This window comes from Archocentrus centrarchus, chromosome 14, assembly GCF_007364275.1.
Source record: "Archocentrus centrarchus isolate MPI-CPG fArcCen1 chromosome 14, fArcCen1, whole genome shotgun sequence".
NCBI classification, from domain to species: Eukaryota; Metazoa; Chordata; class Actinopteri; order Cichliformes; family Cichlidae; genus Archocentrus; species Archocentrus centrarchus.
This window is the reverse complement of record NC_044359.1, coordinates 8,950,828-8,974,300: the sequence shown is the minus strand read 5'-3', so window position 1 is coordinate 8,974,300 and position 23,473 is coordinate 8,950,828. Positions and strand designations below refer to the sequence as shown.

At 41.1% G+C, this 23,473-nt stretch overlaps 1 protein-coding gene across 3 annotated transcripts in view; it reads right to left on the bottom strand.

Annotated features, from left to right (window-relative positions):
* Window positions 1-22,812, bottom strand: part of clip2 (CAP-GLY domain containing linker protein 2) — a 50,389-nt gene extending 27,577 nt beyond the window's left edge. The window contains exons 1-4 of one of the 3 annotated variants that reach the window (XM_030746326.1): window positions 22,223-22,812; window positions 19,626-19,850; window positions 8,015-8,514; window positions 1,459-1,583 (exon numbers count right to left, since the gene is read on the bottom strand). In XM_030746326.1, coding sequence (XP_030602186.1) covers window positions 1,459-1,583; window positions 8,015-8,514; window positions 19,626-19,740 — 740 coding nt within the window. In that variant the 5' untranslated portion in view covers window positions 19,741-19,850; window positions 22,223-22,812. The remainder of the gene's footprint in view (window positions 1-1,458; window positions 1,584-8,014; window positions 8,515-19,625; window positions 19,851-22,222) is intronic. The other 2 variants (XM_030746329.1, XM_030746328.1) reach the window with 2 other exon arrangements.
* Between the last annotated feature and the right edge of the window lie 661 nt (window positions 22,813-23,473).

The following is a 23,473-nucleotide window of genomic DNA, read 5'->3' as shown; positions in this document are numbered from 1 at the left end:
GGTGTATAGTAAATCCTGGAGAAACATCAACACCTTCAGCGCCACCCAGTGGTTAAAGCAGATGTTATCTAGCCTTCCAACTGAAATAACATATATCCATAACTCTAAGCAACAACTTGTTTGAGAAGATTTGGAGAGCTTTAATTGATTTTGTAAAGGCTGTGGACCTAATAGATGAAACAGTGGACTGTTGAGAATGGATACCCTGCAGTTCCATGGTTCAAGTAAACATCTGTACCCACATTCACTCTTGAATCAGCTTCTAGTTTAGCTGAAAAACTGAATTACCTTTGTTGATAAGAGACATTTTGCTTACTTTATTGATTTAATTTGCATTTTTATTTATTTATTGTGTGTTTCTCTTGTTTTGTTTGTTCTTTTAAATAAAAACACCATGTAGTACAATAATGCATCAGTAAAATGAGAGTGAGGTGACTGTTGTACTCTCATGGACAAAATCTTCAATAAAAATATTATGGCAATAAAATGAAACGAGTAGGAAGGCCGGCTGCATCATACAGTATATAAAGCAAAAACACAACAACAAAAAAAATGAAGAAAAGGCTTTGTTTATAAAGAGTGAAAAATTAGGAAGCACAAGTAACAATCATTGCAGTCCCTGAAGTGGCCACTTGAGACTGGCTCCAAAACTGAAAGGGAGCTAACAAACAGGTCTGGTTATTTAATTTCGAGTCGTTGTGTGCATGTTACTTACTGCACCAACTAGCAGGTATCTGCACCGGTGTGATGCAGACATACAGCAGATACATGGATGCAACCTGCTAATCAAACTAGCTACAATAAGCTAATAACGTATTACTTCGCCATGCTATCTGTATATGATCTTCTGGTTTCAAAAAGCCAACATGGTGACAGCTATAAAGATATGCTGAGCAATGGGAGTCCAAAAGGAATGGGCCTGTTATGTACAGTCTATGGTTTGTAAAAGCTGCCATTATGTTGGTGTAAAAATGCACAATATGGTACATGCAGTAATGGAGAGTGATGCTGAATCATAGACAGCACTAACAGCTAGGATGACACAGAGAATTTATGAATCGAGAGAAAATACATTTCCGTCTACGTAAGAAATAAGTTCTAGAAGACTTAACAACCTCCAATGTTGTGTTTTTATTTCATGTTGTTTTGTTAATTTGAGATTGAATGGAACATGTGGATTCGCTACTGGATCTTAAGTATCATTTTTCAAAAAATGTGGGGAGAGACAACAATGTGTGCTGGGCTAAAGCAAGCATCTGAGGGGATAAATATGAAGGATAAAAAAAATGGTGCAGACCAGCTCTGGACTAGAGGGTTGGACTGTTTCATTGAAAAACAGATCAGAGCTCAAACAGCCGAGCAGAAGGATCCACATCCTTCCCCTCAATTTCCTTTTAGGGTTAAAAAAAGACAACAGGAATTTGGGGAGCTTGGAGCATGCATAGTGTTTGTATATACCTTGTACCAGCTACTGCACCATCATTCTTCCCCAGAGGCTCATCCAGCTCAACCCCACACCATTCACCCTTGGCGAAGTCTGTCTCTCCCATGTAGCGTATGACTCCCATCTTTGAGCCTCCAACCTGATGACGACGACAACAAAGGGGTAAAAAAAAAAAAAATTAGTTACACTTACAAAGTGAACACAAAAATAATTTTATAAGCATGATTAAATTATTGAGAAAGAATAATAATCACTGAGTTTTACGCTGTTGGTTTTCCTTAACACACAATTATCAAATTTGACTCGTAATTTCACACATCATTTCCCATAATCCCTTCTGCCTCTGTTAAATAGAGACTGTTGCTAATGTGTCCACTCTATGAACTTATTTAAGATGCAATCAATTCAGGAAATATTTGGACCCTTTACGTTTCAAACTTTACTGAGATGGAGCTTTCATTTTAAACTGACTAATACAGCGTCCGTATGCGGGGCATGTAACCCACACTAAATGTGGCACATGCAGACTATTGTTAGGTTACACCTATGGAACAAGGAAAGCTAGAAGGACACAAGAATAGCCAGAGTGTGCAGAAAACCTGGATTAACAAAGAAAGATAAAAACAACCATTGTGACAGCCATTATCTCTGACTGGAGCTTTAAGTTTTGTCAAACCAGCTAACTCAAAGAAAGCCTGACTATGTTGAACTTGCTTCGCAGCACACCTTTCAGGTTGATTGCAGCTTGCAGCTTTCTCTGGAACTGCTCATTCAAAAATGTGAGCGGCTGAAGTCAATTGTCATGAAAAGCAAAAGACAAGAAATAAACCAAATAAGGAAAGAAAACACCCCAACATGTCAGTCTATCAGCAGAAGGTGCAGAGCTTGTCCATCAGCGCGGATCATCATCTGTTCTTTGGAAATCATTTGAATTTAGGGCAAGTGATGCTAATAATATGCAAAGAATGCTGTAGAGTTGTGTCTGCATTGCAAAGCAACACAAACATATTCAACTGCTTGAAAATACACCACAAACTAGAGGATGACAAATGCACAAAGGCAAAGAAAAACATGAAATGTCAACTCAGCCTTAAAGAAGTTGTACACTAAAATTACCTTCCTCTTAAATATCTATATTAAAAATGGCCTCAAAATCCAGTGCTGTTCAGTCTCAGCATCACGTGCACAGGGATGCTCTTCATGTTTAAATGTGCTAATAAAAAATGTCAGCCAAGACGGTTCCTGCAGTGGAGACAGTAAAATTAGCTAGTTGGTCAGTGTAATAGTCACAGTATAAAATGCAGAGGTGCACATAATAAAATTAATGGTGTCTGAATTCCATGTAGCAGGTTCAGAGTGTTGGGCTCACTGTCTGCCTGTTTTACCTGGATAATCAAACAGAATGAAGACATTGTTTGCTTTCGGGGACACCTAACTTTTTCCTAATAAGCCTAATAAGATTTCTGCTGTATAAATAATGTGAAACATTATCATAACAGAAGAAAAGAAGTAATTTGAGATACAAAAACTATAATTCTTTAATCAAAAACCCTTCAAATACAGTCATGGACATGATGAAAGGAAACATTAAATGCTTTCCAAAAGACTCCAACCATCCATCAGCTGTGACACTCCACCACATCAACCCACATTTTTCCTGTTCATATTCACCATCACATGCCAGTACAGGAACCAAATCTGTCAAAATGTGCTCATTTGTCAGTCCTCTGATATTTATGCAATATGATATGTCTTTAGCAAACACTGCAGGACGTGTACTGTAAGATTGTGTCATTAGAAATATATTAGACACAGCATGACATCCTGTGGTGACAGGAACGGACACAGTCAAAGACATCGATTCATTGTTTAGGCTATAACACCTCAACAAAACGCAGAAAAATGCATGACTTTCAGACTTAAAATCAACAAGTACCGACTTAACCTCGGTACTTATTGATTTTCAGCCAATCAACTGATCAGCTGTTTCAGCTCATTCTAGAAACGTGGATTTTTAACAAGGCTAACTCAAGAAATGTGAATTCTGGTTCAAGGGGGGAAAAACCAGCTGTCACTGGTGATATATTTAGGATCCTCACTTCTCTCAGTTCTGTACTTTCTAGCCAGAAAAAAAAAAAAAGTGGTTTCCGGTGAGTAAGATGGTCTAAAATCCACACACACTGCAAAAATGACAGCTGCAGAATGTCCTTCACACATGGAGACCACATGTATGACCAAAAAAAATCTAAAAAATAAAAAAATCACGTGTACAGATATCCAACATTTAAGAGGGTGGCTGGCCTTTAAAGAGACAGAATAGGGAGACAAGGAAGCACGCTACAGTCAGAGATGACAAAACTAGTATCACTAAATTGTATTCTTTCCCTTTGTGATCATTTTATTTACCTGAATCTCCACCTGTAGCAGAATCTGTTTAGCTATCTGACTACGATTCTCCAAATCCCAGTGCAAAATGAACAGGAGGAAAAATACTTAGAGCAACAGATGCTTCTGCACCACATCTGCAACATTCAACAGCAACATTTATCTAACAATTAAGAACCATAATTGTTGTTTTGGAGTCCATCAGAGGCTCATATTAAAAACTATTTTTACACATCACTGGATTCAGCTTAAAATAGAATACAAAGACAAACCAAAATAAGGCGTGGTGAGTCACTCTTCTATTGTCAAATTAATATTCTACTCCTGAACTGACTCTGTCCTTCTCTTAAACCACGAGGCCAAAGAGGAAGATGTGCCAAGAAACGCTGTGGTGTCACAAGTTATTAAACTGAGATGGTTTGCTGTCTGCTGGGGTGTGTGATGTCTCAGTGACTCAGTGTCAAAATGCCAGCAGGGCTAAAACAGCCAGTCAGCATAAGCCCCAATCTTGGCTCCTCTTATTCCCAGAGTCATCTAAAAGCTTTCCTCAAAGGTATTCAAGATAAAACTGTTCTACACGGCTAAATCCCAACATTGACAACGTCTCATTTTTAGCTCTTTTTTTTTTTTTATGCCTTTTTATGCCACATCTAGGGGTGGCTGAGATATAACACGAAAAAGATCCACCTTCCCCAAATCCCAAGCAGCCACAGGAAGAACTTGTTAAAACTTCATAAATGTTGTGTATACTTGACAGCAGCAGGTTTACAAAACTTCAGGAGTTAAAATTAGCATCAGGGTGAGCAAAGGCCAAAATAACAAATCTATCCCAATATAATTTTATAACCGAGATAATCTAACCAAAAGAAACAAACTAATAAACAATAACATACCATAAACATGAGAAAATGATTCAAAATAAATGGCATGTCACCCCATAGCGCAAGGACTACAACTACAACTCCAATTCCAACAAAGCCGGGAAAATGGTTCATTTTTAATATGCTGACAACAACACATCTCAAAAAAGTTGGGACAGTGGCCACAAAAGGCTGGAAAAACAAATGGAACTAAAAAGAAACATCTGGTAAAGATGGGCAGAGGTTCCCCAATCTGCAAAAAAAAACAAACTTGTAGAACAATTTCAGAATAATGTTCCTCAGGGTAAAATTGTGAAGACTTTGAATGACTTTGAAGAACTTGAATATCTCATCATCCACGGTGCATAATATCGTCAAAGGATTCAGAGAATCTAATACAAAAAGTGAGCTACTTCAACAACCTCCACAAAAGCACAACAACTGTTCCTGCTAAAGGCAAAAACACACTGTCGAGTATGACCGGGCTACGAAGGAGGACAGCTGCTGATGTGCGACCCAAAAGTAAACAAATGGCTCCACCGAGCATCGTTGGAGCACTCGTTGGCTGGACTCCATTTGACAGGAAGAGCAAACGGTGGATGAAATTTACTGATGTGGTTTCCATTGTGAAAAAGCAGTATCTAACCAGTATCTGCACACATCTCAGGAGGGATTTTGGCCCACTCCTCTTTACAGAAACTCTCTAAATCCTTTAGGTTTTCTGAATGTCCTTTAGGTTTTCTATAGGACTGAGGTCTGGAGACTGGATAGGCCACTCCAAGACCTCCAGGACCCCTCTAGTCAAAAGGTACCACAGCTTGTTTAAAATCCTTTTCAGATTTTGCATCTTTTATCTCTAGTTGCTGTGGATACACGGCTGCAGAGGAAATTATGAGTATTGTCGTTTACAGAATCCCTCTTGTCTATGTCTGTTGGCTCCAGGATTTCCAATACTAGTTTTATATTATTTATTTGCTCGCTAATGCACTACTTAACCAATCATTAGCCTGTGCACACACATCATTAGTAAGCTGTAGCCTACAGCTGTGTGCTAGGCCTCACCTCCACTAATTCAATTCTTCTCCATGTGTTTACACACCACTACTGCATTCAACCATTAGTAATTCATTATCCTATCTCTGCTCTCTTTTTCTCCTCACTCCCAACTGGTCACAGTTGATGGCTGCCCCTCCATGAGCCTGGTGCTACTGGAGGTGTCTTCCTATTAAAAGCGAGTTTTCCTTCCCACTGTCGCCAAGTATTTGCTCAAAGACTTGCTCGTCTGTTTGTTGGGGTTTTCTCTCTAATATTGTAGGGTCTTTACCCTACAATATAAAGTGACTTGTTGTAATTTGGTGCTATATAAATAAAATTGAATTGAACTGAACCTCTAGCCTGTGTTTGTCATGCTGGTGGCTTTCAAAGCCTTTTTAAAGGAATTAGCTGACAGTATTTTATTGGGTTGTTGCTTAGCACTAATTAGCAGATATACAGTAGGTGTGTGTGTGCACTGCACCCGTACAGTTCGTGGATGAAGCTGGCTAACCTTTGCCGATATCTTAGTACGCCACTGCTTCGTAAACATACGTTGACTTCTGGCTCAAAAACAACATGGCAGAGACCAAAATGTTAACATGGAGTCTTCAAAATGCAGGTTCCAAAACCAATGTGCAGGGTCACGGTGGCTACAGCCATCTTTTATTTACAGTCTATGACCAACACTTGAACAGCCAGCAGCTATACACAGAAAAGGAGAGGGAAACATGTAGCCAAGACCCACTAATGACTGACAAGTGGTGGAGGTAATGTTGGATGATTTCTTCTTCTGTTTTGAATGAAGATTATAATCCGCTAAAGTCTTGCTCAAACTGGATCAACTTAAATCTCAAAATCAATGTAATAAAACACCATGTACACCCAATTAATAATACTACAGTGGTTTTCAGATTGTGTAAAGGGGAAAAAAATTCTTTTGAGTTATTAAAATAAACAGCAGCCACATCACATGAAATTCCACTGGAAGAAAAGGCTCATTTAACCTCTGCTGATCTCTCCAGTAGCAGAGTTGGCCTCCGGGGACAGCCTCTGGTTAAATACTAAAAGCTAACAAAAAGAGAGGCAGTTCTGAGCTTCCCATGGATGCTCAGACATCAAAGGTGCCAAGGCTCTGAGGCTGTACATGTAACAAAAAAAAAAAATCTGCGTAACATCCTCTTGAGGCAAACTTTTGAACACGCACACACAGAGTTCAGTATTTTAGTATTACTCTGCCAGAGAGCAGGGCGAGGCCCCGCTAAAGAACTAAAGATGCCCCCAGAGTGTCGACTCCTGCTACTATCAAATAACTCAATACCTAATGGAGAAAAATAGACTTTCCTTTTTGTCCACAGTGTGTAATCTGAGTTTCACACTTTGTGCTCATTTCACAAAATTTTGGAGGCAGTGTTGTTCTTCTAACTGTGACACAACTGCACGGTAGCACACCAAAGCTGCCGCAGTGAGATGGATTACACAGGAGAGGCTTAGAAAAAAGATGGATTCACAGATCAATGTGTCAGCAGTGGTATCTCCTCTCTTAAGTGCTGAAAGTAACCCGAAGTGATTTACAATATTGACCAGGAGGAAGGCTTTCGGGCTCCCACGTTTCTGACAGCACAGGATCTGATGTAGCTATCCCCTGTGTCCATCAGTTAATGGAAAGACATGTGAGCCAATAATTCAATACAGTAATCACTGTATAGACTAACAGGAGCCAATGGGAAAAATGCAAAAAGCAAATAAAAATCTTTTTCCTGCTGAGGTTTAGTGACATTCTCACCAGCGTGGTGCTGATGAGAATGGGAAAGGAAAAAGATGCAACAGAGGTTGGATGAAGGTTAAATTCCAGCACTAAGACCGAATAAGGGAAAGCAGACCTTCTCCAGTGGATCAACCAATGTCTCACATTACACTGCATGAATCCATTTTTACTGAGGCCTGCAAGAAATTGTAATTTGCCTCCCACTTGGGCTCACTACTCAATTACTACTATGAATTATGATTTCAAATCTTTACAGAAAATCAAATGAAACTATAAGAAATTGTAATATCCACATTTGCAGGGGCAGGGAAATGATTCATCTTCAGATTTGTTAATGACACAGAGCGTTACATGAAAAGGGCAATACAGGTCTGTCTGTGACTTTGCATCCCACGTGGTTGTGCACTGGTAGTCCATCGGTGCTACACAGAGCCTTGCGTACCACCATATACATGCTGCTGTGGTACTGGTACCTGGGGGGAGTGTCAAAAACAGATCAAACATCCTGTAATATGGGCTACTCACCAAAACTCGATCTCCAACTCGAAGATCCTTATCTCCTGCTTTTTTAACTGAACCGCTGTCAGACATGTTGGACCCAGACTCATTTCCTGTTTTCACGGCACTGTTGAGCAGGCCCTCTCTGAGCGGTACCACCACCCGTTGGCCGGTGGGGGCACCGCTGCCACCCTGCTGAGTCTGATTCTGGGTTGAGTCGGTGGAGTGGCTGTCGCTCCCCTCTCCAACTGGCTGTCGGGTGAGCTTTGAGGGTCGCGTAAAGATACCCTGGAGGGGTTGGCACTCGAAGTAGCGCACGCCACCCACTGAACCATCGTTTTTGCCAACTAGGTCATTCAGTATCACGCCTGCCCACTGTCCCGGGGCAAATTGGGTCTCCCCTAGGTAGGCAATAACTCCTGGTTTCACACCGTTGACCCAGACCTGCTCACCAACAGTGTAATCCCCCAAAACATCGTCCCCCTCTTCAGAGATTTTAGTTGGTGTGGTGGGCTTCAGTGCAGTGCCTGGGGGGGGAAAGGAAACTGTTATCTGCCATGTTCATATGTTAAAGTGTTCATATAACAAAAGCAGAACGGGTACCAGCAGTAACAAATGTGCTTAAATGGAAAAAAAAACTAAAAGGTGCATGGAAACGATGTCATTAGTTCTTACAGTGATTACACTCTCATTTAAGTTGCAAACACTGTGTACATTGTAAGACCCTCCTCATTCACAGTCCAGCAGAATCGCCTTCACACTATTCATCCTGTTTGACCGGGTCATGCCAGCAGAGAGACAGAAAAAAAAAAAAAGCTTGTGTGGCAACATCGAGCACAACAGAACAGTTTGTGCAAGATTAGGCGATAGTCTAATTCCTTCTGAAAAGTGGGTCAGAGAGATGGTATCTGTGATGCGCTGGTGATTAACCCTGCCATGCAGCCCTGTGATATCGCCTGTTTGACACATAGATGAGCTGGAAGTCTGTTCTTATCCGCAGCAGCCTGTAAACCGAGCAGGGCACCATTAGCACGCGGTCTGGTGCGCCGCGCTGCCGGTAAAAGTGTGTTTATCTGTGTATGTGCGCAGGAATGGTTGGTGCCAGGACGGTCTCCCCGACACCCCGAGAGAGAGAGAGTGCCTGGGGCTCTGTGGGCCCCAGTGGTTGTGCTCTATGCGCGTTATGCCCCAATTGCTCCCATATGTTGCTATGTGAGCAAATGGGTACAACTTCAAAAAGGGGAATTAGCTAAATTATAGAGTTCAGGAGCTTTTAGGAATCTGCTGCTTCTGGTAAATTGTTATTCCAAGGAAAACTGATACTGACAGTTTTGCTCAGTGTCGAGAAGCGGTCCTCATAAAGATGAACCCTTTTCAAAAAATGTGCTTGACTCACTTTTGTCTGATCAGGGAGAAAGTTTGTGCTTTGAGGCATTTTTTTTTACCATTTCACACAAATATACCAGCTGAACTAAAGGTATTGACAAGATGACAGGATGGGAGCACTCAGATCATTAATCAATTATGTGTCAAAATGGATGTCGCCCAGGGTAAACTGACATTTAGCATCAGCGTCAGCAATCAGTCAGTCTGTGTTTGACCCACATTTTTATAGTGTTTTATGTATCCCAGCTGGACTATGAACTCCAGGGATAATTGATAAAAAAAAAAAAGGTTGTAGTTTAACACTTGTAGTCAAGCCTTGCTGTTCCACATAAAATATCATGTTTTTTTTTATTTTTTAAACTCCATCACAAGATACTATAGTACTGTGCAAAAGTCTTGAGCCATCACCTCATTTCTTTATATTTTGTTAGGAATATTGGAAATAGGTGCAATGATTGATTGTAAACATACAGTTTTGTTCAGGCAAAAACTGCATTTGTAAGTCTATATTTGGTATGACCACCTTTATTCTTCACTGTAGCATGAACTCACTCAAGCAAGTGTTCATGTAATTTTTTTAAGTGGTCTTAAGGAATAGTTCTCCAGGCTTCTTGAAGGACATTCAAATATCTTCTTTGGCTGCCTTTTGTTCCGTCCTCTGTCAAGATGATCCCAACTGTGTTACCTTTGGCATTTTTTTTGCAGCTTTAATTAAAGAAATGCAAACAAATTAAGTGTTTTTGCCACAGGCTGCTACTAAAAAAACTGCCCGAAGATACCATTTCACATTTGTTCTTTGTTAAGTTGTGTGTTATGTGTAGACACAACACTAGTTCATCCCTTGAGTTAGGTGTATTTTTTATGCATAAATGATTCATAGATCAGTGGTACGTAGTTCAACAATCAATTCCCTTAAAATTTGCTTTACAAAAAAAAACCCCACCAAATCATGCATTTCCCATGGCACAACTTGATAATAATACCTAGCAGATTCTGGATTTTTTATTTTTTGACGCAGACACCAATCCCATTCATTGGAGAGTTTAAAGTCAGTAATTTTCCCCATTTAAAAACATACTTGCACATGTTTTTAAAGAGCTGTCATTAAGTCAAGCACTACGCAGGACACTTTCTAGTTGAAAATAAACTGCAAATGTTTGCATAAGATTACGTAATGGAGCCTAATCCCCAGCATTTTTAATACTGCTCTCCTGCTGTTTCTTCATACACATGCCCTAATAATGGCGAGCATATATCTACCTTACAACCTTCTGTGTGGATGGGCAACTCTGAGAGTGCATGAAAACCCCCACTTCTTAAATCCGAAGCATGACTAATCATACTGTAATAATCACAGGATACACAGATCCAAACAGTGCAACATGTGATCCAAGCCAGCAAAACCCAAGGTGGTGTTTAAAACCTGAGCTAACCCATGATTTGTGTTGCTGAGGCAACAGCACAGCGAGGGTAAAAGGATCCTCGGCAGAAGGAGAACTGGAAACACAGCCCTTACTTTCACTATTGTGCTTGGCCACCTCCCACCACCATCTGAATCCCACTATTCATCAGCTGCACACAATGAGACCTCCACAGCTTCTTCCCTTCCCTCCCCCTCCCCCTCCACCTCCCAATTATCCCCCCATCTCTCCCTGCTTTCCGTGGCCTCTTTAACTCTGTTTATTTATGATCATCTTCCACAGTGGCTATTACCTCCAGTATCTAAGTTGTTCTTTATTTTGTTTAAATGAAGGGTAATCAGTTTGTCAAGGCTGGCATTGTGCAGTCATCTTCAGCAGTGTCTGTGGCAGCTGTGTAAGGCTGAGCAGCACATAAAGTGACAGATGGAGGGGGCTGAGCTTGAACCTGTTTTCTGACTTTTTATCAACTTGTTGCTTTTATATGAACTTTGAGAGATGTCATAACCTTCACTTGAAGGACAAATTAGCACATTTGCTTTATTTAGCCTCACTGCAGAGGCCACAGGGGATCCGGGGCTTGCTGCAGCACACTCACATGCAGACTTGCATGGTTAAATACACTCTACTGGACGGTGTGAAGGGAATTTTTTTTGTAAATCTACAGGTTATTCAGTTCTTTAAGCATTCATTTAAAAAATATGTTTGTCACTAATTGGCAAAAGTAAAGCCAACACAGAAGGGCCAAAAGTCTGCAGTTTCTCAAATGACCACTTGAAGCTGGTTCCAAAAGCGAATTTATCACCAATTAGTTTTGGACTCTGCATTTTGAAGCCTGTAATGGCATTTTGCCTAAAACCTATTTGTTTACTGGACCCAGTACTGGCTGTATTTTCAGACTGTTATAAGCACTGAATACTAGAGCCTGACGGATATATCGTCAGGGTTAGTGGTGTTAGGTTAACCGATGATTGCCTGTAGGTATGAATATGAGTGTGAATGTTTGTCTCTATGTTGGTCCTAAGACACTCTGGCAAACAGTCCAGGGTGTACCCTGCCTCTCGCCCTATGGTAGCTCAGATAGACTCCAATCTCCCCATGACTGTAAATTGGATACACGGAAGAGAATGGATGGATGGTGTCTAAAAGATTAAAATATATATATCAGATGACTTTTGAATCACCAAATAGCGGTGTAAGTCTTATAGTTATCAGGGTACTTGCCTGTCAGACAGCACTGTGTTGGCACAACTGTCAATCAGTTTCCATTTGTTCAGTCATCTTAGACTCCCATGTTAAAATGGCCAGATTTTTAGCAATAATTAATACCAATTAATAACAGTTTATCTGTAAATATTCACTAACTAACCACCAAGCTGCAGTGGAACTTGAAAAAGTACAACACAAACTGTACGTGGAGACTGTTTGCCTTCAGAGTAAAAGCTGTGCCTTGCCATTGAAACCAGCACTTTTCAAAGGTGCAACTTTTACTTTGAAGGCCCTGCACTTGTCACAGTTTCACACCACTTAGCAAGTAGCTGGTGTTTTCAGACAAGCTGGCATCTTCCACACAAACTAAAAGCAACCATGGCAATCTGCTAGCAACTATATTTTTATTTTATTTTAGTTTGTTTTCCAAGTTCACAAAACCATTTCAGTTAGTTTAAATTTTTTCAAAAGTCTTATTTTTTAATTTTACTTAACTAAACATTTTTTTCCACGTCTAGTTAACTTAATAACCTTGGTTAGCACTGCAACTTCTCATCTAAAAACAGTCACCTGTGGCTAAAAAAGCAAGATGGCAATGGCCGTAAAGCTACCTCTAACTAATGTGTGATGACCAACTTTTATATTCCCTGTAAGCGCCATAATATATATCTTTATATGCTTAAAATGTCTTTAGAATATTATGTAAACTTAATAAACACTGTCTAGGACATTTATTGTGCTCACTGATGTGTTCTCATCTTTCCAAGCTATCATTTAATGCCCCAAATGACAAGCGAACAGATAACTAGAACATTTATACAAACTAGCATTGAAAGGCAGTAAACAAGGGAAAACCTTGAACAGAGTATTTCACAGAGTTAAACTAAGGGGAAAAACAGGCTGCATGTCTCCACAAAGGCAGCCTACAACTGCAGCTGAGATATTTCTGTTGCTTCCAAGGTCACAGGAGACGCTGCATCGCGAGAGGTGGCACAGCTCCATATTTTTTTTTTGTCACATCAAAAGTGGCTAGAGGAAGTCTTGGATACTTTCCTCTATTCACTCCTTTTACTGCAGCTTCCTCAAGAGGCCGAAACAGTTCTTTAAATTTAGCAAAGTAAACTCTGCCAGCTTCCGACACAGTGCCCCCCCCCCCCCCCCCCCCCAACACACACACACACACACACACACACACACACACACACACACACACACACACACACACACAGGCTTCCCAACTAAAACCAACAAACAGGGGGTTGAGATTTGGAGTACGAGGGCAGGTCAGTGATTAAACTATCTGGGACAGGAAACTAATCCCTCCACGTCCACAGTGAGGCACAGAAACAGAGGTCTCATTAGTGTGTTTTAAAGCCTCCTTTAGGTATTAACAATTTTATCAAAGATACCAATCATCTGCCTCTTTAAACAGGTAGTTTGACTGGCTAACCATTCAGCTGACCAACAGAGATACTTGCACTAAAACTGAGCATATGAATAACTCCTGTGTAACCCAAGTGCTATAAGTATTAGGGTGACTTATTCCCAGCTACTCTGGCTGATTTTTGAGTTGCAGATTGATGGTTGCCACAATCGGATTTGGCACTAACATTAAATCCATTAAATATATCTGCAATTCATTACTGACGAATTAAAGCTTTAATAATCTTACTGATTGAGCCAGGCAATCATGCCCTCATGTTCTCATATCTTTATGCTAAGCTACAGAGCTAGCTTTGTGTATTTACCACACTGGCGAGAGCGAGCTTATCTAGTTTTGACTAGCCTATCAAAACTAGATAGTCAAAATATTAACTTTGTCTAGTTTTGACTGTGACTAGCCCTTTGGTAGATTGGTGTAACCCACCTCTGACAGCTGGGACACACTCCTGCACCTCTGTGCTCCTGAACTGGATAGGTGGTTTGGAAAATAGATGGGTGGAATCGCATGGGTGTAGTTTAAAGAAAACTGTCTTTTGGGTACCTAAAACCAGACCCTTGTCATTCCTGGGGTGTTAAGTACAGTCATTTCATCAGAACCACTGATATCAGAGACATCAGCCGGGTGCTCTTTGGTGTTGGTGCTGTGACACACCAGGTCATAAGTCATGGCAGCATTAAGACATACATCATTGCTTCCAATATGGATGCTAATCCAGGACCAATGCCATCACATTTAAAAACACTGGATAACCTTAAGCATCAATGAAGGGTTAATCTTGCGAATGGCGCACATTTGAGCTCAAATATCAATGTTTAGTTTTGGGGTTTTTTTGTTGGTTTGTTTTTTCCAAAAACCAACCAAGAACTTTTAAGCAAGCATCAAGTGTAAGTGAAATTAAATAATGTGGGGGAAAAAAAACCCCAAATAAACCAGAAAGTGAGAACAAAGCAAGTTGAACGTCTTAAAAGACCCAAGGGAAGGTCGTGAGGGGGGGAAGACACACCTTTCATCACCAGGTGAGGACAAGATAAATACTGAACATAGATACAGCAACACCCACATTAAACATGATAACAGAGGAAGGAACAGACAGACAGGGAAACGCTGGACTAAAATAATAATAGAAGCTGAGGTCAATAATTTCACAGGGACCCAAAATCAGAAAAATTAATCGTCACTAAAATGACAATGAAATTAAAGCAAGAACCAGGGTTCAAAAACACAAGACTAAAGCTTCAAATGACAAGAAAAGTAATGAACTAAACACAAACCCAAAACAGTGACAGGAAGACAAAGGATCTAACCTGGACACGAACTATGATCATGTGGCACACGAAAGCTGTGACTTTCACATCTGAATTTCTCCTTATAAAAGGACTATTACAGTAGCTACCAGTGTCCAATACTGCTGCAGCCAGGGCATCTAAGCACCAAGGCTGAAGGACACTGTGCTTCTGATAGCATCTATTACAGATCACTGAAATGCAATTGGAGGTAGTTTCAGAAGTTAGAATGCGTCTGTGTTAGAAATTTGTTAGATGTCAGTACACAATTAGGTTTACATGGTTGAAGAACAACGGCGGGGAAAATAAATCAGTGCCACATCCATCACGCTTGTGTCTTTTGTGCATAAACAGGATGTGAGCAAGCTAATGACTTCACATATGGAAGAACCAAACAGTTTAAAACCGCAGGCGAGAATTTAGAAGTCACAGCGACCTACGGTAACAGCTGACAAGCCCTGGGCAACAAGGCTTCAGTCCCACATGCAACATTAGGAGATCCGCTTTTCTGCGCTGCTAATGGACACGTTCAGGATAATTATAGGCAAAATCTGAGCTGCTATGGCTCTGACACAGAGAGGAACAAAAAGAACCTCCCCAGGCCAAACATAAAGTCGAGCAGATAAATGAAAGACTTGTTTATTTGCTCTCAGAATGCTTCTTGTGTTTAGATTTCTCACAGAGTTACAGCCATCAACAGTTCTGGATTGTAATATTTCTCTTTCATTAGAGTCAAACATATTCAACTGTCACGGTAATCGTAGAGCTCTTAATGTGTAGTGATTTTTGTGACTGCTGGGAGGCACAATTTCCTTCTCAGCTAAGAAATAGAGAATGTTATAAAACAGTAACATGTATAAATAGCAAAACCAAGAAAATTACCTGATGCTTTATATTAATGTCCTCGTAATATTCATTTAGGTCCTTATGCTTATTAACATAATACATTAGTTTTAACAAGACTACATAAATCTATAACTAGCCTATGATTATATATATTTTTTTGTATTTAATAACAGTTAACTATGCACTTGTTGGGAAAGTAAACAGTGACATAACAGATAAACACTTATTAACTTATTCTTATTAACATAACATGATGTTAATAAGCTGCTAATTATGACTTTTAAGCACCTATTACCTTTAAGTAATAGTTATTACAACGGAATTAACAAAACATCACGTAACACTGAAAAAAATTGTAAACTTGTAACAGTACGTAAACTCAAAATGTCAGCGCGACTTGTGAGAGTGTTGCTATTTTCCCACCCTTCAGCATGAACCATGACACGCGCTGATAAAAGGCTTCCTATACAAGCCGCTGCTAACGATAATCAAGCATACCGTCAGCCGGAGAAGGCCGGCTATTCTTCGGTTCTGTTCACCGCTGGGCGTGAAGCTTTAACTTAGCAGAAACTGAGCTAACGTGCACGTGAAGCTGGTGAGACGGGAGAGTCACGTGAGCCCACAGTTGGGGAGGACAAACAGTGCAGCTGCATTTTAGCGTGTGAACAGCTGTGATTACTTTGAGCAGGCAAGGGTTGTAATTCTGAGAGTCTTGGTATTGGTTAGTAGTTAATCCTTCAGCAGATTCATGACCAAGTGTGTGCACAGCAAAGCAACGTTTATTACACCATTCAGGTTTTGTTAAAGAGATTTAGCTTATCCTGTCTGTAGATAGAAATCTTTAAAAAGAAAAATGGGTCACAGATATATGGCTTCATTTTTTTTTTTTATTCACATTCCTCACACAGGATTGAGGGGTTTTTTTTGCATTTTTGGACAGAGACTGACCTCTACAATACAAAACAATGACTATGGCCATACCTCTGATACATAAACAGCAGACCTTAGCGCAGGTAAAATGCTTTTATCTTGATTATAGAGCTGATGAAGCTCGGCTCTACTGCATTGTTGAATAATTATATTCCTGACATGTGGCTCATATGTTTTCATACCCAAAGGGTCTTAAAAACTTCTAAGGAATTTAAAAGTACAATTTGTATGTGTTTTACAGCAAACGTTTTGTGTGCTTTTAAAGATACAGGGGTTGAACAATGAAACTGAAACACCTGGTTTTAGACCACAATAATTTATTAGTATGGTGTAGGGCCTCCTTTTGCGGCCAATACAGCGTCAATTCATCTTGGGAATGACATATACAAGTCCTGCACAGTGGTCAGAGGGACTTTAAGCCATTCTTCTTGCAGGATAGTGGCCAGGTCACGACGTGATGCTGGTGGAGGAAAACCTTTCCTGACTCGCTCTTCCAAAACACCCCAAAGTGGCTCAATAATATTTAGATCTGGTGACTGTGCAGGCCATGGGAGATGTTCAACTTCACTTTCATGTTCATCAAGCCAATCTTTCACCAGTCTTGCTGTGTGTATTGGTGCATTGTCATCCTGATACACGGCACCGCCTTCAGGATACAACGTTTGAACCATTGGATGCACATGGTCCTCCAGAATGGTTCGGTAGTCCTTGGCAGTGACGCGCCCATTCCCTTGGCCCAAGTATTGGGCCAAGGGAATGCCATGATATGGCAGCCCAAACCATCACTGATCCACCCCCATGCTTCACTCTGGGCATGCAACAGTCTGGGTGGTACGCTTCTTTGGGGCTTCTCCACACCGTAACTCTCCCGGATGTGGGGAAAACAGTAAAGGTGGACTCATCAGAGAACAATACATGTTTCACATTGTCCACAGCCCAAGATTTGCGCTCCTTGCACCATTGAAACCGACGTTTGGCATTGGCACGAGTGACCAAAGGTTTGGCTATAGCAGCCTGGCCGTGTATATTGACCCTGTGGAGCTCCCAATGAACAGTTTTGGTGGAAACAGGAGAGTTGAGGTGCACATTTAATTCTGCTGTGATTTGGGCAGCCGTGGTTTTGTGTTTTTTGGATACAATCCGGGTTAGCACCCGAATATCCCTTTCAGACAGCTTCCTCTTGCGTCCACAGTTAATCCTGTTGGATGTGGTTTGTCCTTCTTGGTGGTATGCTAACATTACCCTGGATACCGTGGCTCTTGATACATCACAAAGACTTGCTGTCTTAGTCACAGATGCGCCAGCAAGACGTGCACCAACAATTTGTCCTCTTTTGAACTCTGGTATGTCACCCATAATGTTGTGTGCATTGCAATATTTTGAGCAAAACTGTGCTCTTACCCTGCTAATTGGACCCTCACACTCTGCTCTTACTGGTGCAATGTGCAATTAATGAAGATTGGCCACCAGGCTGGTCCAATTTAGTCATGAAACCTCCCACATTAAATGACAGGTGTTTCAGTTTCATTGTCCAACCCCTGTATATTTTTGTGTTGGCTTGTTTTTGGGCTGTTTGTGGCCAACTCACCCAGATGTAAACACAATACTGACAAATTACCATGTTAAAAATTGAGCAAATGTGATATTTACACATTCTGCAGACACGGTAACATACTACCATTCATTTGCAGGTATGTTTTTGGCCATCCAATAAATGCAAGTTCAACATTTACACTTCTTTTAGGTCAGTTTTTGGTCTCAACCATCACTTGATTATTTAGTATCCAAATATTCCAGTATTTTCACTAAAGAGTTCTGTTGAAAAGTTCTGCTTATATCTTGTCTGCTGCCCGGAGACAGGCTAATGGGGTTAATGAGAGCAACGAGAGTGAATCAAGCAGCTGTAAAGCTGTGGGAGGTAAAACCAAAACATTAAGCTGAAAGACACTAAAACACTCAGAGAGCTTCACTCTGAGAGAGTGAAGTCCTTTAATCTTTTACATACAAAAAAGGTACTAGATGAGCTTTAATAAAAGTGTTACTAAACAAGAGAAAAAATAATGTGTAAGTATGAAATTAATTAATTAAATTAAATTTTATTTTTATAGCACCAAATCAAAACAAACAGTCACCTCAAGGTGCTTTATATTGTAAGGTAAATCAAGAGTTACAACACTCACAGCATAGGAATGCAATTCAAACCCTTTACCCAGACCGGATAGAGTTTAAGGAATGGATGGATCTTGTGCTATTTTGGCTACCAAAGATGATAAAACCAGATCATCAGGATGAAATGGTTACCTTTTGTCATAAATCTTTGCTATAAGCTCTCTTTTTGTTTTGTGTTACAAATCAAGCACACCCCTTCACTTTACATTGCAGCGGTTTTGGTCCTCACTAAACATCCAAATGCACTGTGATTAGTTCAGACTGAGCCAGAGGGACTTTGGTCAACAAGCTGAGTCTGGCAGAAGTAAAAGTTGTAAAAGGTTTTGACAGGTGAACCTGTGGAAGGCTCGTTAAGGACTGCAGATTTCTTTGACTCTAGATTAGAGGGTCTCTCACCCAGTGTGCTTTCAGCAGTGCATGACTGAGGCGCTGGTTGGCGAGCTGTCAGCTCTCTATATGGCTGCCATGCGGGTCACCTGAGGTATGCGAGCCTGCTGCCATCTTCACCCGGTATACCACCATGAGCTTTACTCTTTGCCATATAACCCTGTCACTGACAGCCAATTCAAGGAAATCTCATATGAAAAACATGTAAGTTTGCAATTACTGACCAAAATAATCATGTTTATTCTGGGGTTAGTTGATGATGGGGAAAAAAAAATCCATTATCAACATTCATTGCTAGATAAATATGACTTTCCAAACTCCTGAAGACCACTCAGGATATGTAAATACATAGGAGGATCTTTTTAAAGAAGTGGGAGACACAGCACAATCCTCCTTCCATGCTTTTTCTATCATAAAGAACCACGAGGATGTAATCTAAGGCAGCTGTGCATTTGTGAGTCAGTAACACAAATAAATGGTCTGAGCCACTTCCGGCGATGAAAAGAAATAACTGGGAGAAAGAAACATTTTATTTTCCATGGGGTCAGGAGAAGGAAGTGACTTACTGTCTTTAGGGGCAACGGGGCTGGACGTTCCGCCCGCCGAGGTCCTTCCCACTGGGCTGGAATGCTTGGCCCCGCGCCCAGGGATTTTCAATCCGCTGGACTTGAGCATGTTCATTCTACGTTAGCAGGGAGACGGCCGGGACCTGAGAGCTCCTCCCTGGGTGATGAAGGCTTTTGGATCAGGCACTAGATGTGGGAGTGGTGGCTGTCACTCTCCATGTTTAGCTGCGGGGATGACAAATATGGGATAAATATGGGAACAAATGACAGCATGATAGCTAAACAAACAATGTGCCATCAAACCTCCAACCCCCGTGTGAATGGACCAGACTGTTTACGCAGAACAAATGAAAACTGGTTAGACGACAATATACACTCACTGAGCACTTTATCAGGAACACCTCTGCAATCGAATACGACCTAACACCAGGAAGCTGCTTTAAATAATGATGTTTTTTATCCAGCTTCCATCTATACATGTGGTCTTCCTCCCTCCTGAAGAGTCACACTGGAAGTTGATGACTTTTAAGAATCTAAAGTAAAAATAAAAGTGATATTTAAAACAGTATACTGATAGCGTATTATTAATACACATCCAGAGCCAGCAGCTCTCAGGCCGACACACTGATGTCAGCTGATGGCAGATGTTAGGTCTGTTAGGCCATTATCATTATCTCAGTGGATCCTAATGTGGGAATTCTGTGATCTCAGAGGTCCCCCATCCACAGCCAAAGGGTCCAAAAAATTAGCTATAAATCATAAAGCTATGCTGTATAACTGCGCTGTTAAAGTGTATATCTATAGATGGGATTCATTCACGTCAATAAAACAAACATGTGGCCATTATCCTTTGGGCCAGACCCTGATATGACTGCAACACATGACATTCATCTGTAATGAAATGATTCACTCTACTCAGGGTGCAATAAACCCATTCCCTTAGTATTTAGGTCAGAAATTTTTAGAATATCTTAATTGCCTCTCAGAGTACAAAAGATAGTAAGGAATGGTGCACAACACATCACACCCAGAGGAGCCGCTCAGCCACAGAAAGCCACGCCACGAAGCTGCCAGAGCACCGTTTTTGTGCTGATGTTAATGCCAGAAGAGTTTTGGACCTCTGCGGTTATTTCTACTCACTTTTAAGCACCTCAGCATCACTCGGTATCTTTGCATGATCTGCCGCTTTGTGGCTGAGTTGCTGTGGCTGCTAAACACTTCCACTTTGCAATAATACTGCTTACAGCTGATCTTGGAATATCCAGGAGGGATGAAAGTTCACAAGCTGAATTGCTGCAATGGTGGCATCCTATTACATTACCATGCTCAAATTCAGTGAGCTCTTTGGAAAGACCCATTTTGTCACAAGTGGTGAAACCTGAGACTGAAAACACCTGTATTCAAAGATTAGGAGATGTGTCCATGCAGTGTTTGCTTAATCTGTGTTTGGATTATGAGGGTCCTTGGAAAAATGTTCTCACAGGACCCCAAACATACGAGAAACCCTGCTTTATATAAAATCTTTTAAAGCATTTTAAAACCTAATTTGGGGCAATGTCAGGAACTTCTTAAGTTTTTAAAAAAAAAAAATCACTTTAGCTGGTGATTCTGCACATGCGGTTTCTGTGCTTCAAGATGGGTAGACTCTGTCCTCCCAAACTGGAACTGCTAAGATGGGATTCTTCACCGGTAACAATACCAAAGAAAAACTTAAAGTAGAGACATAAATGCTGCTGTTCCACTGTTATTACTCACACTATACCACTGCTGGGGTGCCACTGAGCAAGACATGAGTAATCATGAGTCAAACGTTGAAGCAGCAGTGAGAAAACTTCCACAGACCGCAGCTGGCATCGTGTTTTTGTCTATTTCTTGAACTATTTGGCACCTAACAATCCAGCTGCACATTTCGAAGTGTTATTACAGTGAGGCTATCCTCACATGAGCCACAGTAAATTACTCTCATCTACGCCCCATTGCTTCATACGTTCATCCATGATCAACTTATCAGTTTCAGCAGAGTCATGAGTGGAAACCAATGCAGGCCTTTACCCAAGTAGAACATGGCCTACAAATCATGGCCCAGAGCCCATTAAGAAGATATAATGCTGTTATAGCCTATAATAAACAACACACATCTGGCTGACGCTTTTAAACTAGACACTGGGCATTAGGAGGAAAAGGGAGATATTCCAGGCGTAGTCTAATCATTCTCCATCTTATTTACACGCATTCAGATAATAAAAAAGGTGAGCATGTTCATTTTTGGAGCAATCAATCAGAGCAAACCTGCCGAGAATGATGGTTTTATGAGTGGAGTCAAAAATAAAGGCCCCCGGCTGTGATTTCCTGAGCTTTTCCACACTAAAGCACCGAATAATTTCCCAATCGACACCTGATTTCACTGCAAACAGGAGGGGAGCGATGGGATGATACTGCGCACCTCAACAAAATCTAACACAACGCCAGTTTGATCCATTGTTGTAGCTACTGCGGCAACGTGGTCTAGACCGTCCTTCACTTAACACCCCGAGTCCCCTCCCAGGGAGCGGAAAAAAAGGCACAAAAACGCATTAAAAATGCAGGAAAATACTCACCATCCTGTGAGAAAATACCGCGTCCAAAAAGGAGAGTCCAACTTTGAATTTCTTGCCACGGGAAACGGAGGGATTAGTGGCTGCCACTCCCTGGGATGCAAATATGGATGCTGAGCAGAAACTGAAAGGGAGAGCCAGCGTGGATCAGTGGATGGATGGTGGCAACAACTGCACACTGTCAGCAATATGCCGGTGATGGGTTAGCATGTAGCCTGCCGGTTCATATTTAACAGCGTGTTAGCTCAGGCGGCTACACTAGAGCGAAGATAACGGACTTAAACCGCTGCTTTATGAGCCGATAAATGGCACGCAGGTCCTGACGGCTCCCGACGTTAAACGCAGCATCAGCAACACTCAGAACAACTTTTCTCCCCCTGCGGTGCGCCTCTCACTAAACAGGTCCCAGATATATATATTTTTCGGCCTCTTCTTTCTCTTGTCGGTGTTCCCACAGTGATTTGGATTTGTTGGGTTAGCACAGCCTCCTTCTGACTGACTCAACCCACCGGCTAGACTGAACAAAGGGGCTGGGAAGCAGAGCCTCCTGGGGGAAAGATGAGGGTAGACTACAGTCTGGCTCATCCCCGTGACGTACTCCGTTTAAAATAATGGGGATTTAACCTGGTCAGTTCCCTTTCAGGCTAAACGCATGACTCACAGAGCATGACTCAAGGTTGTTTCCTGAGATCGGTGCTGCTTTTTGATTCGGTATAAATAAAACACAGAAAACAGCAATTTTTTCGCGCAAAAATTATACATTTATGAAGCTTCTCCATGTGGTCAACCGACTTTGACAGCGCGTTTCCGTCGGAGAGCATTTTTGGGTAAAAGTTTATTTTTTACACTATTGAAACCATAAAATAAACAGTTTTTTTCTGAAAAGCGTCTTGTCTTGCATCAAATCTAGACCCAAAGTCGCACAAAGGCGCTCTGAAATGAATCAAATAACAGTGGAAAATATTCAATAGTAGAAAAACTAATGGGAGTTTTGTCAGTGCGGCTCACGGGGATTTTTGAGACGTCTGAAAAACATTCTGTGTATGGAAGAATAGCAGGGCCAGTATAACCCCAGGGCAGGCTTTTATTTATTTATTATTTTTTGGATGCTATGGGCGGAGCCAAAAATCTTTATATGGATCGCGTCTGGGTTTCCGGTTGGATGTTGAACGTCTTGATTGGTCAGAGGACTGAAAAGAGTTTTATAAAGACACTGTGATTGGTCAGTTTGTTTGCTTCTTGGAGTGCCCAGTT